The sequence below is a fragment of the Mobula birostris genome, chromosome 15 (genome assembly GCF_030028105.1).
Source record: "Mobula birostris isolate sMobBir1 chromosome 15, sMobBir1.hap1, whole genome shotgun sequence".
Lineage (NCBI taxonomy): Eukaryota > Metazoa > Chordata > Chondrichthyes > Myliobatiformes > Myliobatidae > Mobula > Mobula birostris.
Window position 1 is genome coordinate 1464550 of NC_092384.1, and position 18434 is coordinate 1482983.

The window sequence follows — 18434 nt, forward strand, 5'->3', positions numbered from 1 at the left end:
CTAGGCTCATTCAGGCAGTAATGAGGCAAGGGATGAGGAGACCTTGCTTTGTGGACCCGGAATTGGCTTGCCACAGAAGGCAAAGGGTGGTTGTGGATGGGTCATATTCTGCATGGAGGACAGTGACCAGTGGTGTTCCACAGGGATCTGTCCTGGGACCCCTCCTCTTTATGGTTTTTATAAATTACTTGGATAAGTAAGTTTGCTGATGACACAAAAGTTGGGGGCGGATGTTATGGATAGTCTGAAGGGTTGTTAGAGGTTACAACGGGACATTGATCTGATGCAGAGCTGCGCTGAGAAGTGGCAGATGGAGTTCAACCCAGATAAGTGTGGTGGTTCATTTCAGTAGGTCAAATTTGAAGACAGAATATAATATTAATGGCAGTGTGGAGGATCAGAGAGATCTTGGGGTCCGTGACCATAGGACTCTCAGAGCTGCTGCACAGGTTGACAGTGTTGCTAAGAAGGCGTATGGTGAGTTGGCATTCATCAGCCGTGGGACTGAGTTCAAGAGCCGTGAGGTAATGTTGCAGCTATATAGGACCTTGGTCAGGCCGCACTTAGGTACTGTGCTCAGTTCTGGTCACCTCACTACAGGAAGGATGTGGATACTATAGAAAGAGTGCAGTGGAGATTTACAAGGATGTTGCCTGGATTGGAGAGCGTGCCTTATGAGAATAGGTTGAGTGAGCTTGGCCTTTTCTCCTTAGAGCAGCGGATGATGAGAGGTGACCTATAGAAGTTTATAGGATAGTGAGAGGCATTGATTGTGTGCGTAGTCAGAGGCTTTTTCCCAGGACTAAAATGGCTAACATGAGGGGGCATAGTTTTAAGGTGCTTGGAAGTAGGTACAAGGAAAATGTCAGAGGTAAATTTTTGACACAGAAAGCGGTGGGTGTGTGGAGTGCACTGCCAGCGACGGTGGTGGAGGCGGATACAATAGGATCTTTTAAGACCCTTTTAGATAGGTACATGGAGCTTAGAAAAATAGAGGGCTATGTGGTAGGGAAATTCTGGGTAGTTTCTGGAGTAGACTACATGGTCGGCACAGCATTGTGGGCCGAAGGGCCTGTAACCTGCTGTAGATTTCTGTGTTTCTATGGAAGCATTGCCATGCTTTCTTCATATTGCACTTGTGTGCTGGGCCCAGGGCAGGTCCTGCGAAGTGATACACCGAGGAATTTGAAGTTGCTGAACCTCTCCACCTCTGATCCTTTGGCTCATGGACCTCTGAATTCCCACCATCACCTTGTTTCAACGGTTGTCTTTTTTCATTTTTCTTCTCTCTCTTTTTGTCTGCCTCCATCTATAATTCACCTGCCTATCTCCCAGCTCCACCCGACTCATCTCCTCTACCTTGCACTGCCTTCATCTTACATCCCTCCTCAGCCCACCAGACACTCAGGAGTCTTCTTTTCACTACTCTCCTTCACCCTTTTATACCAGCCATCTCCCTACTTCCCCTCCACCCTCAGTCCTGATGCAGCATTTCAATGCAAAAGCTCAACAATTCTTCCCCCCAGCAGATATTGCTTGGCTCATGCAGTTCCTCCAGCAGATTGTTTGTATAGCCAAATTTATCACCAATTTTCATCATTGTTGAGATCCTAAACTGAGTGTCATTACAAAATCTACCTTCTGTTAGCCCCGACTATTGACAGTATATCACACTGTCCCTTCATAGAACTGCCAGAGACACAGGATTTCCAGGCAGTATGGACAACAAAACTTTCTCTCAGGTTTCTTTCCAAGGCTGGAGAGCGAGGGAGAGGTGAGGAGAGCGAGGGAGGGGTGCGGAGAGCGAGGGACGGATGAGGGAGGGGTGCGAAGAGTGAGGGAGGGGTGCAGAGAGCCAGGGAGGGCTGTGGAGAGCCAGGGAGGGCTGTGGAGAGCAAGGGAGAGGTGAGGAGAGAGCGAGGGAGGGGTTGGAGAGCGAGGGAGAGGTGTTGAAAGCGAGGGAGAGGTGAGGAAAGCGAGGGAGGGCTGTAGAGAGCGAGGGACCGGTGTGCAGAGCGAGGGACCGGTGTGGAGAGAGAGGGTGGGGTGTGGAGAGCGAGGGAGGGGTGTGGAGAGCGAGGGAGGGGTGTGGAGAGCGAGGGAGGGGTGTGGAGAGCGAGGGTGGGGTGAGGAGAGCGAGGGAGGGGTGTGGAGAGCGAGGGAGGGGTGTGGAGAGCGAGGGAGGGGTGTGGAGAGCGAGGAAGATGTGTGGAGAGCGAGGAGGGGTGAGGAGAGGAAGAGAGTGATGTGGAGAGCGAGGGAGTGGTGTGGAGAGCGAGGGAGTGGTGTGGAGAGCGAGGGAGGGTGAGGAGAGCGAAGGTGGGGTGTGGAGAGTGAGGGAGAGGTGAGGAAAGCGAGGGAGGGGTGCGGAGAGCGAGGGAGGGCTGTGGAGAGCGAGGGAGGGGTGTGGAGAGCGAGGGAGAGGTAAGGAGAGAGAGAGAGGGGTGTGGAGAGCGAGGGAGTGGTGAGGAGAGCGAGGGAGGGGTGTGGAGAGCGAGGGAGAGGTAAGGAGAGAGAGAGAGGGGTGTGGAGAGCAAGGGAGTGGTGAGGAGAGCGAGGGAGTGGTGAGGAGAGCGAGGGAGGGGTGTGGAGAGCGAGGGAGAGGTAAGGAGAGAGAGAGCGAGGGAGTGGTGAGGAGAGCAAGGGAGGGGTGAGGAGAGCGAGGAAGATGTGTGGAGAACGAGGGAGGGGTGAGGAGAGCAAGAGAGTGTTGTAGAGAGCGAGGGAGGGGTGTGGAGAGCGAGGGAGGGGTGAGGAGAGCGAGGGAGGGGTGAGGAGAGCGAGGGAGTGGTGTGGAGAGCGAGGGAGGGGTGTGGAGAGCGAGGAAGATGTGTGGAGAGCGAGGAAGATGTGTGGAGAGCGAGGAAGGGTGAGGAGAGCAAGAGAGTGATGTGGAGAGCGAGGGAGTGGTGTGGAGAGCGAGGGAGTGGTGTGGAGAGCGAGGGAGGGTGTGGAGAGCGAGGGAGTGGTGAGGAGAGCGAGGGAGTGGTGAGGAGAGCGAGGGAGGGGTGTGGAGAGCGAGGGAGAGGTAAGGAGAGAGAGAGAGGGGTGTGGAGAGCGAGGGAGTGGTGAGGAGAGCAAGGGAGGGGTGAGGAGAGCGAGGAAGATGTGTGGAGAACGAGGGAGGGGTGAGGAGAGCAAGAGAGTGTTGTAGAGAGCGAGGGAGGGGTGTGGAGAGCGAGGGAGGGGTGAGGAGAGCGAGGGAGGGGTGTGGAGAGCGAGGGAGGGGTGTGGAGAGCGAGAGAGTGTTGTGGAGAGCGAGGGAGGGGTGAGGAGAGCGAGAGAGTGTTGTGGAGAGCGAGGGAGGGGTGTGGAGAGCGAGAGTGTTGTGGAGAGCGAGGGAGGGGTGTGGAGAGCGAGAGTGTTGTGGAGAGCGAGGGAGTGAGGAGAGCGAGGGAGGGGTGTGGAGAGCGAGGGAGGGGTGTGGAGAGCGAGAGAGTGTTGTGGAGAGCGAGGGAGTGGTGTGGAGAGCAAGGGAGTGGTGTGGAGAGCGAGGGAGTGGTGTGGTAGTGTTCATGGGTTCGATGTATGTACAGAAATTGGATGGCAGAGGGAAAGATGTTGTTCCTGAATCATTGAGTGTATGTTTTCAGGAGAAAGGGTACTCTAGACCAGTTAGTCTGACTGCAATGGTTGGGAAGATGTTGAAGTCGATTATTAAGAATGAGGTCTCTGGGTGCTTTGAAGCACATGATAAAATAGGCCTTAGTCAGCCAGGTTTCCTCAAGGGAAAATCTTGTCTGACAAATCTGTTGAAATTCTTTGAAGAAATAACAAGCAGGATAGACAAAAGAGAATCGGTTGTTGCGGTGTACTTGGATTTTCAAAAGGCCTTAGACAAGGTGCCACGCAAGACCTCCAGCTACAATAAGTCCCTTTGAGCACTGCTGTCTGTCTCCTGTGGTCAAGCCAATTCACCATTGATCCCATACATCTTAGTCTTCTGGATGATCCTTCCAGGAGGGGCCTTGTCAAACACCTTGCTAAAATCAATGTAGACAACATCCACAGCTCCACCTTCATGAATTGCCCTCAGCACCTCACCAAAAAATTTCAATCAAGGCACGACCTGCTCCATCTAAATCTGTGCTCTCTTTCTCTGATCAGGCTGTAGTTTTCCACAATTCTCATAAATCCTATCCCTAAGAATTCCCTAAAAAGTTCTCTACTACTGACGTAAGACTTACTGGTCTATGGTTCCCTTATTAAATAATTGCATAAAGGAGCAGTTGGTAGGCAGGCTCGAAGGTGTTAAGATGGATAAGTCACTTGGGCCAGATAGACTACATCCCAGAGTCCTGAGAGGTTGCTGAAGAGAAAACAGCTGCATTGGTCATGATCTTTCAAGAATGACTTGATTCTGGCGTAATCCCAGAGGACTGGAAGATTGCAACTATCACTCCACTCTTTAAGAAAGGAGGAAGGCAAAAGGAGGGAAATTATAGGCCAGATAGCCTAGCCTCAGTTGTTAGGGAAAGTGCTGGAGTCTGTTATTAAGGATGTGGTTTCAGGATACTTGGAGACTAATGATAAAATTAAGTCAAAGTCAGTATGGTTTCTGTAAAGGAATATCTTGCCTGACAAACCTGTTAAAGTGCTTTGAGGGATACAAGCAGGATGGACAAAGGAGAGGCAGTGGATGTCATTTACTCGGATTTTCAGAAGGCATTTGATAAGGTGCCACACATAAGGCTGCTTAACAAGATAGAATTCTATGGCATTACAGGGAAGATACTGACATGGATAGAGAAATGGCTGACAGGCAGGAGGCAGTGAGTGGGAATAAAGGGGGCCTTTTCTGGTTGGCTGCCAGTGACTAGTGGTGTTCCTCAGGGGTCAGTACTAGCGCTGCTATTTTTCATATTGTTATTGACTTGGATAATGGAATTGATGGCTTAGTGGCAAAGTTTGCAATGATACGAATATAGGTGGAGGGTAGGTTGTGCTGAGGAAGCAATGCGATTGCAGCAGGACTTAGACAATGGGCAAAAAAGTGACATGTGGAATGGAGTGTTGGGAAATGTATGATAATGCATTTTGGTAAACGGAACAATAGTGAAGACTATTATCTAAGTGGGGAGAAGGTTCAAGCAGCAGAGGTGCAAAAGGACTCAGGAGTCCTCATGCGTGGCACCTTTTAAAATTTTTTTTATTTATTGAGATAAAGTGCGGAACAGGCCCTTCGCCCTTAGAGCCACGTGGCCCAGCAATCCCTCAATTCAGTCCTAGCCTAATCACGAGACAACTTACAGCCTACCAACCAGTACGTCTTTGGACTGTGGGAGGAAACTGGAGCTCCAGAGGAAACCCACATGGTCAGAGGGAGAATGTGCAAACTCCTTACAGGCAGTGGCGGGAATTGAACCTGTGTCACCTGTACAGTAAAGCTTGTGCTAAGCATCATGCTACCATGTCACCTTATAGAGGATTTGAGTAATCTATGAATGTGGACCCCATGATCCCTCTGTTCCTGAACACTGCCAAGAATCCTTACATTAACCCTATATTCTGCCTTAAAATTTAACCTTCCAAAGTGAATCACTTCACACTTTTCTAGGTTGAACTCCATCTGCCATTTCTCAGCCCGGCTCTGAATCCTGTCAATGAACCGTTGCAATCTCCAACATCCTTCCATGCAATCAACCACTCCACCACCAATTTAGAACTTTCAAAAGGGACAGGCTGAGATATAAAAGTGATGGAGCTTGGCTTTGCTAATCAGGAATAATTTTAAGCTATGGAAAGGAAGGACCCCCTCCTCTCCCCCTCCCCCTCCCACTTTCAAATCTCTTACTAGCTCTTCTTTCAGTTAGTCCTGACGAAGGATCTCGGCCCGAAACGTCGACTGTACCTCTTCGTAGAGATGCTGCCTGGCCTGCTGCGTTCACCAGCAACTTCTATGTGTGTTGCTTGAAATTGCAGCATCTGCAGATTTCCTCGTGTTGACATCATGGAGTGATTGTTTACTGAGTCAGCAGTGGTGGAAGTCAGAAGCAGGATGGGAGCAATCACTCTATTGGCCCTATTCTTTAGAGCCCCTCAAAGGCAACTGAAATGATGACTATTCAGATAGGGAGGCAGATTTTGGAAAGGTACCAAAATAACTGGGTTGTTGTCATGGGGGACTTCATCTTCCCTTCTATTAATTGGAACCTCCTTAGTGCAAGTGGTGTAGATGGGACAGAATGTGTCCGATTAGTCAAGTAGAGGTGTGACCATGCTGGATCCAGTGCTGGGCAATGAATCAGATCGAGTGTCAGTTCTCTCAGTGGGGTGAGCATTTCAGAGACAGTGGCCACAACTCCCTATGGCCTTGGACAAGGGTAGGAGCAGACACAATAGGAAAATGTTTAATTGGAGGAGGGTGAATTATAATATTTGGAGGCATAAATTAGGGAAAGTTGCACTCAGGGAACTGCAAGTTGGAAATGTGGAAGATGTTATGAGAGTACTTGTATGGGATTTTCTATAGGTTTGTCCCATTGAGACAGGATGGTATGGTGAAAAACCCTGGTTGACAACAGATGTGGAATATCTAGTCAAGAGGAAGACAGCCATACTTAAGGTTTAGGAAGAAATGGTCAGGCATTGTGCAGAGATACCTGTATTTAAAACATTCTTAGCGACAGGGGAGCTACCAGAGGATTGGAGGATAGCCAATATTGTTCCACTGTTTAAAAAAGGCTCTAAACAGAAACCAGGGAGTTATAGACAGGTGAGTCAAACATCAGTAGTGGGAAAGTTATTGGAAGGTATTCTGAGGGACCAGATATATAAGTATTTGGATAGACATGGACTGATAAAGAATAGTCAGCATGGTTTTGTTTGTGATAGGTCTTGTCCAACCAATCTTCTGGAGTTTATCAAGGAAGTTAGCAGGAAAGTGGATGAAGGCAAGGCAGTGGGTATTATCTACATTGACTTTAGTAAGGTATTTGACAAGGTCTCACATGGGAGGCTGGTCGGGAAGGATCAGTCGCTTGGTATTCAGGATGAGGTGGTAAATTGAATTAGACCTTGACTTTGTGGGAGAAGCCAGAGAATGATCGTAGAGGGTAGCCTGTCTGAGTGGAAGCCTGTGACTATTGGTGTGCGGCAGGGATCGGTGCTGGGTTCTTTGCTGTTTGTCATCTACGTCAGTGATCTGGATGATGATGTGGGTAACTGGATCAGCAGATTTGCAGGTGACACCAGTACTGGGGGTGCAGTGGATAGCGAGAAAGGCTATTGTGGCTTGCAGAGGGGTCTGCATCAGCTGGAAAAATCAGCTGAAACAGATACATAATTTGTTGAAAGGGATGTCACAGGTAGATATGGTCATAAAGAAAGCTTTTGGCACATTGACCTTCATAAATCAATATGTTGAGTACAGAAGATGGGATGTTATGTTGAAGTTGTATAAGACGTTATTGAGACCTAATTAGGAGTATTTTGTGATGTTTTGTTCACCTACCTACAGGAAAGATGTAAACAAGGTTGAACGAGTGCAAAGAAAAATTTACAAGGATGTTGCCAGGTCTCGAGATTTAATCGAGGTATGCAAAATTATGAGTAGTATAGATAGGGTTAATGCAAGCAGGCTTTTTCCACTGAGTTTTGGTGGGATTATAACCAGGGAACATTGCTTAAGAATGAAAGGTGAGTTGTTTAAGGGGAACATAAGGGGAAACTTCTTCACTCAGAGGGCTGTGAGAGTGTGGATTGAGCTGCCAGCACAAGTGGTGCATGCAAGCTCGATTTCAATGTTTAAGGTAAGTTTGGATAGGTACATGGATTGTAGGGATATGGAGGGCAAAGCTCCCAGCGCAGGTCATTTGGTGTAAGCAGTTTAAATGGTTTTCGGCATGAGCTAGATGGGCTGAAGGGCCTGTTTCTGTGTTGTACTTCTCTATAACTCTCTGAGAGCTCTAAAGAGTTGCAAGTCTAGCCAGGAAGGAACTTAAGAATGGACTTAAGAGAGCTGGAAGGAGACGTGAGAAGGCCTTGGCGATTATGGTAAAGGAAAACATCAAGGCGTTCTACAAGTATGTGAAAACCCTGTTAGTCAGTAACAAAGGTCACTGTATCACCCTTGTCACATATCTCAGATCTATTGATTTATGCCACAATGAATATTACAAGTAGTATTTAGTGCCCTAAAATTAACTACCAACAATGTTTCCTGACCATTGCTTTCTCAGCTTGACCGATGATGAATATAACTGTACTTCATGATCCAAGAAAACAAGATTAATTCTCACCACCATACTGATCTCTATATTAATTTGTGCTATGTTGCCCCTTTTACCTTTTTTCCTGACTTTTCTAAATATTAAATGTCCTTATATATTTCACCCCAGCTGTAGTTACACTGTAGTTGTGTTTCTGTACTGTAAATAGATTATACCTTTTTCCTTCTGTTTAAATCATTTACTAGCTACTTTTAATTTTGTTTTAACATCTTTCTGTACATGGTCTCCATTTGCCTTTTTACTTGGCTTTTGCCGTCTAGTTATATTTATTTTGTAACTTCCCCTTCTTGCCTTGTCTCTCTTCTTCTGAGGAATCTGAGATTTCCCATCCCCTAGTTCAAGCCTATCCTGATAGCCATGGCAAACCTTACAGTAATGATACTGGTCCCAACCCTACTGAGGTGTGAGCAGTCTGATCTGTGCAGGTCCCACCTGCTCAAGAAACGTTTCCGGTTCCTTAGAAGTCCAGAGGCTGCGCTGCTGCATTATCTCTTCAGCTAAAGCCCTTGCTGCCCATGCTTCTTAATACTTGTTAATATGTGCACTGGCAATCATCCTAAAAATACCACCTGTTGAGTCCTGGTTCCCTGGATCCTTGAGCTCTGCCTACAGGATCTGAACCCTTCTTAGAAACAGGGATTACTAGTGGAGGAGGCTGTTTTCTCCTTCAGTCCTACTCTGCCACCTACATGATCACAGTTGCATTATTGCAGGCCCCTGTTCCTCCTTCCTTCAACATTCCGTGACTTGACTTGGCCCCAGCTGTCTTCCGTGAACGAGAATTCCACAACCATTTTTACTGTTACTTGGGTGAAGAAATATCTTCTTGGGATCTCCTGTCCCTGACTGAAACTCTCCTCTCACCAAAACATTCTCTCTGGAGAGCTGTTCCCTCTTCTGAGATATCACAAAACGAGGTCTAAGGAGAAGGGTTGGTGGTGGGACTAAGGCAGTGGGAAATCTCTCCATGTAGATGCTCAGTCTCTGAGAGTGGTTAAGGCTGGGTTCCATGATTTTCATCATGCTGCGGAACTGGACATCAAAGGGGAGATAAGACTCGTGGTCTACATGTTGATCTTGCTGAATATGGAGCTACTTGTCTGCTCATGCTTCTTCCTTTGCTACCAATGCATGCGGACATTCGTGACTCTCCTGATGAGCCTGAGATCTGCAATAGAGAGGTGTCGATGAGCTGGAAATCATTACCTCCTGCTACCATGTTTGCTTATACTGTTTAGTCACTTTCTCATTCACAGTGCAACCTTGTGCATGGTCATAGCTGGATCTGAATCTGACAACTTGCTTGCTGACAAATGTGCTGTGGGTTCCCTAGAAAGGCTACACAGACACAAGACAACCTGTGCGGTAAAGTAAAAGATACTGGAAATATTCATTAGGACATGGAAGAGAAGCTGCTAAATTATCAGGTTTAAGAGCTTCATCACAACCAAATCTCTAGCATCTGCAGTGCTTTTTATTTTCAGCATCTTGTGGCATCCTACTTCACCAGGTCCTATCACACTGATCTGTTGATCCAGGAATTAATCTGCTAAACTACAGGAAATGCATGCCATGAATACTCAGGCAGAGAACGTGAATGGGGAGGAGAGAGTCTAATTCCCAGTGCATGGTGTGAGGAGGATCCCCATGTTTACCACGTGTGTGAGAATTGGAAGTAGTTTATTTTAGTCACATGTACTGAGATACAGAGAAAAGTTTGTCTTGCATACTGTTCATTCAGGTCAGATCATTACACATTGCATTCAGCTAGTACAAGGTAGAACTAACAGAATGCAGAATAAAGTGCAACAACTACAGAGAAAATTCAGTGCAGGTAGACGATAAGGTGCAACATCATAACGAGATAGATTGTGCAGTCATCTTATCACTCTAAGGAACCAGTCAGCAGTCTTAAACCAGCAGGGTAGAAGCTCCAAAGATAACACCACAACATGCTGACTCATTGCAAACTGCTGTCTGAAGATTCCTTCATTACCTTGATCATTGAGCTAACAAAGCCTTTGAGACTGATATTAATTCCCTTTTCCTTAGCTAGCTGCCCTGATCGGTTCACTTTCAGCATTGATCAGTTTTGTGATAGTCCCTGCTGCATCTCCGGAAGTGCTTGAGCTTTCTGTGCACCTGTGCTTAAGGGAATGAATGTGAGTAACAGTTTGAGTGCTGTATGAGCCATTTAATGGGCAGTCCTGTATGATCATCCTGTTCTTTCACTGAACACGTACAGGCAACCAGTCATTGGTCATGGGCTTCAACACCCTTTAGGAGCTCAGTGATGTCTAAACATATGGTATTAACATTGCAAAATGAATGTTGGCATAATTCCTGGAGCCTGAGCAGAAGCTGTGCAGGAGATTGCAGGCCCTAAGAGGTTTAAAATGTGCAAAAACAGAAATACTATATGTTAAAAAAAAGTGAGGTAGTGTCCAAAGCTTCAATGTCCATTTGGGAATCAGATGGCAGAGGAGAAGAAGCTGTCCCTGAATCACTGAGTGTGTGCCTTCAGGCTTCTGTACCTCCTACCTGATGGTAACAGAGAGAAAAGGGCATGTCCTGAGTGCTGGAGGTCCTTAATAATGGACGCTGCCTTTCTGAGACACTGCTCCCTGAAGATGTCCTGGGTACTTTGTAGGCTAGTGCCCAAGATGGAGCTGACTAGATTTACAACCTTCTGCAGCTTCTCTCGGTCCTGTGCAGTAGCCCTTCCATACCAGACAGTGGTGCAGCCTGTCAGAATGCTCTCCACGGTACATCTATAGAAGTTTTTGAGTGTATTTGTTGACATGCCAAATCTCTTCAAATTCCTAACAAAGTATAGCTGCTGTCTTGCCTTCTTTATGACTACAACAATATGTTGGGACCAGGTGAGATCCTCAGAGATCTTGACACTGAGGAACTTGAAGCTGCTCACTCTCTCCACTTCTGATCCCTCTATGAGGATTGATATCTGTTCCTTCATCTTACCCTTCCTGAAGTACACAATCAGCTCTTTCGTCTTACTGACGTTGAGTGCCAGGTTGTTGCTGTGATACCATTCCACTAGTTGGCACATCTCACTCCTGTACGCCCTCTTGTCACCACCTGAGATTCTACCTACATTGGTTGTATCGTCAGCAAATTTGTAGATGGTATTTGAGCTATGCCTAGACACACAGTCATGGGTATATAGAGAGTAGAGCAGTGGGCTAAGCACACACCCCTGAGGTGCGCCAGTGTTGATCGTCAGCAAAGAGGATATGTTATCACCAATCCACACAGACTGTGGTCTTCCGGTTAGGAAGTCGAGAATCCAATTGCAGAGACAAGTACAGAGGCCCAGGTTCTGCAACTTATCAATCAGGATTGTGGGAACGATGGTATCAAATGCTGAGCTATTGTCAATGAACAGCATCCTGACGTAGGTGTTTGTGTTGTCCAGGTGGTCTAAGGCTGTGTGAAGAGCCATTGAGATTGCGTCTGCCGTTGACCTGTTGTGGCAATAAGCAAATTGCAATGCGTCCAGGTCCTTGCTGAGGCAGGAATAATGTCCAGTCATAACCAACCTCTCAAAGCATTTCATCACTGTTGATGTGAGTGCTACTGGGCGATAATCATTAAAGCAGTGCACATTATTCTTCTTAGGCACTGGTATAATTGTTGCCTTTTTGAAGCAAGTGGGAACTTCCACAGCTGTAGTTGTGTTCTCCCTTTCAAAGCGTGCACAGAAGGTGTTGAGTTCATCTGGTAGTGAAGCATTGCTGCCATTCATACAGTTGGGTTTCACTTTGTGGGAAGTAATGTGTTGCAGACCACATTTTGACTCAGACTCGCTATCACAGCCATATATCCTTTCTTGGAACGTGCCTCTGCCGCCAACTTACTCCAGTTGGCTTTAGGACCCCTTGCCCATCCTCTGGATTTTCCCCCCTCCCCCTTGTCTTTCTCCCCGGGCCTCCTGTCCCATGATCCTCTCGTATCCCTTTTGCCAATCACCTGTCCAGCTCTTGGCTCCATCCCTCCCCCTCCTGTCTTCTCCTATCATTTTGGATCTCCCCCTCCCCATCCCACTTTCAAATCTCTTACTCACTCTTCCTTCAGTTAGTCCTGACGAAGGGTCTCGGCCCGAAACGTCGACTGTACCTCTTCCTAGAGATGCTGCCTGGCCTGCTGCATTCACCAGCAATTTTGATGTGTGTTGCTTGCAGACCCTGCCAGAGTTGCCGTGCATCTGATATCACCTCCGACCTCGTTTGAAATTGTCTCTTTGCCCTTGAAATAGCCCTCCACAAATCATACCTGTTTTTCTGGTACAGGCCTGGGTTGCCAGATATGAATGCCACAGATCTAGCCTTCAGCAGACGACGCACCTCCTGGTTCATCCACGGCTCTTGGTTTGGTTTAAGCAGCGATAGTTCGTTTAAATGCTTTAAGGCATCTTTGTTGACTGTACTGACCTTGGAAGTAGTTGTGCTTTTTAGCTGTAACAGGCTGTAATGGGAATACTTAATCGTATCCATAGTGAGTACTGCGGCTATTCAGGTCACACCTAGACGTCCTGGAAGGCACCGGATACAACCCCAAGATTTGTTTCCTTGCGAGCATGCACAGTAAAACCAAGAAACACAATAGAATCAGTGAAAGACCACCCCCTACAGGATGGGCAAACAACAAACTGCACAAATATGAGAGAAAAAAATGAATAATAATAATAAAGAAAGAAGGAATAAATATTGAGAACAGGAAGAGTCATAGAAGACTACAGCACAAAAACAGGCCCCTCTGCGCATCTAGTCTGTGCCAAGCTATTTAAAACTGCCTAGTCCTATCGACTTGTACCCAGGCCATAGCCATTCATACCCTTCCTGTCCATGTACTTATTCAAACTTCTCTTAAATGTTGAAATCAAAATCGCATCCACCACTTGTGCTGGCAGTTTGTTCCACACTCTCACCACCTTCTCTAAGTGAAATTTCCCTTCACGTTCCCCTTAAACATTTCACCTTTCACTCCTAACCCCTTGACCTAGTTGCACTCTCACCTAACTTCAGTGGAAAAAGCCTGCTTGCATTTACCCTATCTGCAGTGTCACAATTTTGTATACCTCTATCAGATCTCCCTTCAATCTTCTGCATTCAATGGAATAAGATATTCAATCTTTCCTTAAAATTCAGGTCCTCCAATCCTGGCAACATCCTTGTAAATTTTCTCTGTACTCTTTCAATCTTAGTTACATCTTTCCTACAGGTAGTTGACCAAAACTGCGCACAATATTCCAAATTAGACCTCACCAATGTCTTCTACAATTTCAGCATATCATCCCAACTCCTGTATTGAATACTTTGATCTGTAAAGACCAATGTGCCAAAAGCTTTCTTTATGACCCTGTATGCCTGTGACAGCACTTGTAATGAATTATGGACCTCTATTCCCAGATCCCTTTGTTTTACCGCACTCCTCAGAGCCCTACCGTTCACTGTGTAAAACCCACGCTGGTTGGTCCTGCAAAGTGCAACACCTCACACTTGTATGTATTAAGTGTCATCTGCCATTTTTCAGCCTGTTTTCCCAGCTGGTCGGGATTCAGCTGCAAGCTTTCATGGTTTTCCTCTCTGTTCACTGCACCCCCAATGTTGGTGTCGTTGGCAAATTTGCTGATCCAGTTAACTACATTATTAACCAGGTTGTTGGTATAGACGACAACAGCAGCACTGATCCCTGAACATACCTCAAAATGAAGATTCCTTAAATGTTTTATCTTTACCTTTTATTCCGACAGACACATACAAGGTTTGTACTCTCAAAGTTTCACTTTTGAAGGCCTCCCACTTACCAAGTATACCTTTGCCAGGAAACAGCCTGTCCCAATCCACACTTACCAGATCCTTTCTGATAACATCAAAATTGGCGTTTCTTCAATTTAGAATGTCAACCCAAGGACCAGGCGTAACCTTTTCTGTAATTACTTTGAAGCAAATGGCATTATGATCACTAGATGCAAAGTGTTCCCCTACACAGTCTTCTGTCACCCACCCTGTTTCACTCCCTAATAAGAGATAAAGTATCGCACTCTCTCTTGGGTCTTTTATCTAACAATTATGGAAACTTTCCTGAGCACATTTGACAAACTCTATCCCATCAAGTTCTTTTACAGTATGGGAGTCCCAGTCAATTTCGGGAAAGTTAAAGTCACCTACTATCACAACTTTGTGCTTCTCGCAACAGTCTGTGATCTCTCTACAAATTTGTTCCTATAAATCCTGTGGACTATTGTGTGGTCTATATTATAGCCTCATGAACATGGTCATACCTTTCTTATTCCTTAGTTCCACACACGAAGCCTCACTCGACAAGTTTTATTGTCTGTTCTGACTGAACACTGCTATGACATTTTCCCTGACTGGTAGCACCATCCCTCCCGCTGTATCACATCTAAAACGATGGAACCCCAGAATTCCTTCCCCTCTTGCAACCAGCTCATTAATATCTGCAATATTATAATTCCATGTGTTGATTTGTGTCCTGAGCTCATCTGCCTTTTTTAAAAATACTCCTTACATTGAAATAATGCAATTTATCCCATTAGTCCCACCACGCTCAACCTTTTGATTCTTGACTTTATCTGCGCTCTTAACATCTGTCTCCACAGCCTCACTATTATCTGTTCTGACACTGGTTCCCACCCTCCTGCAACTCCAGTTTAACCCACCCCTGTGCAATGGTCAGTAGCAGCAGGCCTAGTCTGCGAGCCCGTAGATTGTGGGAACCATTCACTGATGAGGCGAGAGGAGTTATCCCCTCACGTTCAACATCCTGATGGTTGAGGTTTAAGGTTAAGAGGAGAAAGATTTAAAGGGGACCTGAGGGGCTTTTTTTTTCTACTCAGAGGGTGGTGGGTACATGGAACAAGCTCCTAGAGGAAAATGGTAAAGATGGGTACAGTCACCAAGTTTAAAACACATTTGGATGGATACATTGATATGAAAGGTATCCATGGCTCTAATCTTCTTCAGCCACATCTAATTTCATTTATTTGTTTGGACCTAGTTGTATTACATGAACGATGTGAGCCCACATTACTGTCATCGGTGATCTACTGTCTGACTGTAATGCACTCTGATATTTCAGTGTTCAAGTTGAATTGATGTCCGGTACACACTGAGGAGGCGGAATCGATGCGTGTTGGTGTACTGTTCAGTTCAGTCTTCAGCAGTGATTTTTTCTCTCTGTCATGCAGGTTACGGAGACAGCAGACCGTCTTTGGGAAAAGGAGCTCTTGTTTTGGCCCAGATGAGCCCAGTGAGACCGGCAGTGACTTTGATGATGACCCTGAGCTATTGCAGTTACAGATTCCTTAAGCAGCAGTGGCAAAGTTGGTGTGCAGGAGGGAGCGTCACTGTACTGTCATTCTTGCAAGTCACAGGCCAAGACTGGCATCAGGATCTGGCACGGCTGTCTGTTACCTGGCTGAACATCCTGGAACGTAGCATTGGAGAAACTTCCCTTTGTATAAGCATAACTGTCACCTACTTCTATAATGGACTTTGTATTCTTTCCAAGATATTTATACAAACAACTGCCCACTGTAAACTATATTTACAGTACATGAATTTTCTATTATAAACCTGAGTACTGAGGGAATGAGGGAGAATATTTATGTGATTCCTTTCACTGCTTCAGCTGCATAATAAGCTGTAATTGTATCTCCAGCTCTGAATCCTGTGAGATCAACAGATTAACGGCTGACCACCAGTCTTCTCAGTCACTGAAATGCTGAGAATGTGATCATAGGTAAGTTCTGTTCCAGAATTCAGTTCCTTAAAGAGGAGTGGGTACATGTTCAATGGCAACATTAAGTAGAGAGTTCAATAATTACCATAGATGGTGAGAAAAATCAACAGGATAAATGCCCAGGTCTCAATGAAATATATTCCAACCCTGTTAAAGGAAACAATGCTTATTATGGCAGTGAAACTAGTGCTCTCTTTAAGACGGTACCCTTCAGAGAGCCTCTTGTGGAATGTAATCAGTTGGAGTGGTGCCTGAGGACCTGATCCATCATCTGCACAACTGGTCAATTGGACATCTGTATTGGAAGGGAAACTGTGAGGGCTCTGTGAAAGTTGGATCCCATAGAATCATCCCAGCGAGAGTGGGGTTTTGTGGAACCCGATCACAGTTGAAGTGGGGTCCATACAATCAGACCCCAATGAGTGTGCAGTTCTGTGGGACCAAATCCCGATCTATGAGAGTACCAGGTCCTGTGGAACACATCCCAGGCATAGCTAGGTGGTGTGCAACAGGGTCCTGGGGAAAGCAGGGACCTGTGCAACAAATCCCGGGCAGAGCAGGGTTCTGTGGAACAAGGTCCCAGGGAGAGTAGAGATCCATGCAACAAGATCGCGGGGAGAGCAGGGTCCTGTGCAACAAATCCGGGGGAGAGAGGGGTCCTGTGGAACACATCCCAGGCAGAGCCGGGACCTGTGGAACACGATCCCGGGGAGAGCAGATTCCTGTGGAACATGATCCCAGAGAGAGCAGGGACCTGTGCAACACGATCCCGGGGAGAGCAGATTCCTGTGCAACACGATCCCAGAGAGAGCAGGTTCCTGTGGAACATCAAGCAAGACACATCAAAGTTGCTGGTGAGCAGGCCAGGCAGCATCTCTAGGAAGAGGTACAGTCGACGTTTCAGGCTGAGACCCTTCGTCAGGACTAACTGAAGGAAGAGTGAGTAAGGGATTTGAAAGTGGGAGGGGGAGGGGGGATCCAAAATGATAGGAGAAGACAGGAGGGGGAGGGATGGAGCCAAGAGCTGGACAGGTGATTGGCAAAGGGGATATGAGAGGATCATGGGGCAGGAGGTCCGGGGAGAAAGACAACCGGGGGGGGGACCCAGAGGATGGGCAAGGGGTATAGTCAGAGGGACAGAGGGAGAAAAAGGAGAGTGAGAGAAAGAATGTGTGTATGAAAATAAATAACAGATGGAGTACGAGGGGGAGGTGGGGCGTTAGCGGAAGTTAAAGAAGTCGATGTTCATGCCATCAGGTTGGAGGCTGCCCAGATGGAATATAAGGTGTTGTTCCTCCAACCTGAGTGTGGCTTCATCTTTACGGTAGAGGAGGCCGTGGATAGACATGTCAGAATGGGAGTGGGATGTGGAATTAAAATGTGTGGCCACTGGGAGATTCTCCTTTCTCTGGCGGACAGAGCATAGGGGTTCAGCAAAGTGGTCTCCAGGTCTGCGTTGGGTCTCGCCAATATATAGAAGGCCACATGAAGGCCACTGTGGAACATGATCCCAGGGACAGCGGATTCCTGTGGAACACGATCCCAGAGAGAGTGGGGTCCAGTGAAACACAATGCCGGGGAGAGCAGGGTCCTGTAGAACATCATCCCAGGCAGAGCGGAGTCCTGTGCAGTAAGATCCCAGGGAGAGTGGGGTCCTGTGGAAGACATCCTGGGGAGTGTGGGGTCCTGTGGAACATGATCCAGGGGAGAGCAGGATCCTGTGGAACACACACTGGGGAGAGCGGTGCTTTGTACAACACATCCCGGGGAGAGCGGGATCCTGTAGACCCTGATCCCTGCGAGAGTGGGGTCCCGTGGAACACATCTTGGGCAGAGCTGGGTCCAGTGAAACACTATCCCGGGGAGAGTGGTATCCTGTGGAACATGATCCTGGGGAGAGTGGTATCCTGAGGAACACATCCTGGTAAGAGCGGAGTCTTGTAGAACAAGATCCCACAGAGAGCAGGGAGCTGTGCAGCACAATCCTGGATGGGTGGTGTTCTGTTTAGCAGGGACAGCGGAGTCCTGTGGGACATATGCCATAGAGAGCGGGGTGCTGTGAAACCTGGTCCCTGGGAGAGCGGGGTCCTGTGGAACACGATCCCAGAGAGACAGGGTTCTGTGTAACACCATCCCAGGGAGTGTGGGGTATGGACCACTATCCTGGGGAGTGCGGGGTACTGTGGAACACCATCCCAGAGAGACAGGGTCCTGTGGAACATATCCCAGGGAGAGCAGGGATCGGTGGAACACAATCCAATAGAGAGAAGGGTCCTGTGGAACACATCCTGAGGAGAGAGGGGTCCTGTGGAACATGATCCCAGTGAGAAGCGGGGTCCTGTGGAACACTGTCCTGGGGAGAGTGGGGTCCCATGCAACACCATCCCGGGCAGTGCCGGGCCCTGTGTAACATGATCC

The 18434-nt window shown here is 47.2% G+C and overlaps 1 protein-coding gene across 2 annotated transcripts in view; it reads left to right on the top strand.

Moving 5' to 3' along the window:
* ccdc102a (coiled-coil domain containing 102A) overlaps positions 1 to 16972 on the top strand; it is a 222378-nt gene extending 205406 nt beyond the window's left edge. For both annotated transcript variants that reach the window (XM_072279224.1, XM_072279225.1), the window contains exon 10: positions 15463 to 16972. In XM_072279224.1, coding sequence (XP_072135325.1) covers positions 15463 to 15583 — 121 coding nt within the window. In that variant the 3' untranslated portion in view covers positions 15584 to 16972. The remainder of the gene's footprint in view (positions 1 to 15462) is intronic.
* Positions 16973 to 18434: the final 1462 nt, after the last annotated feature.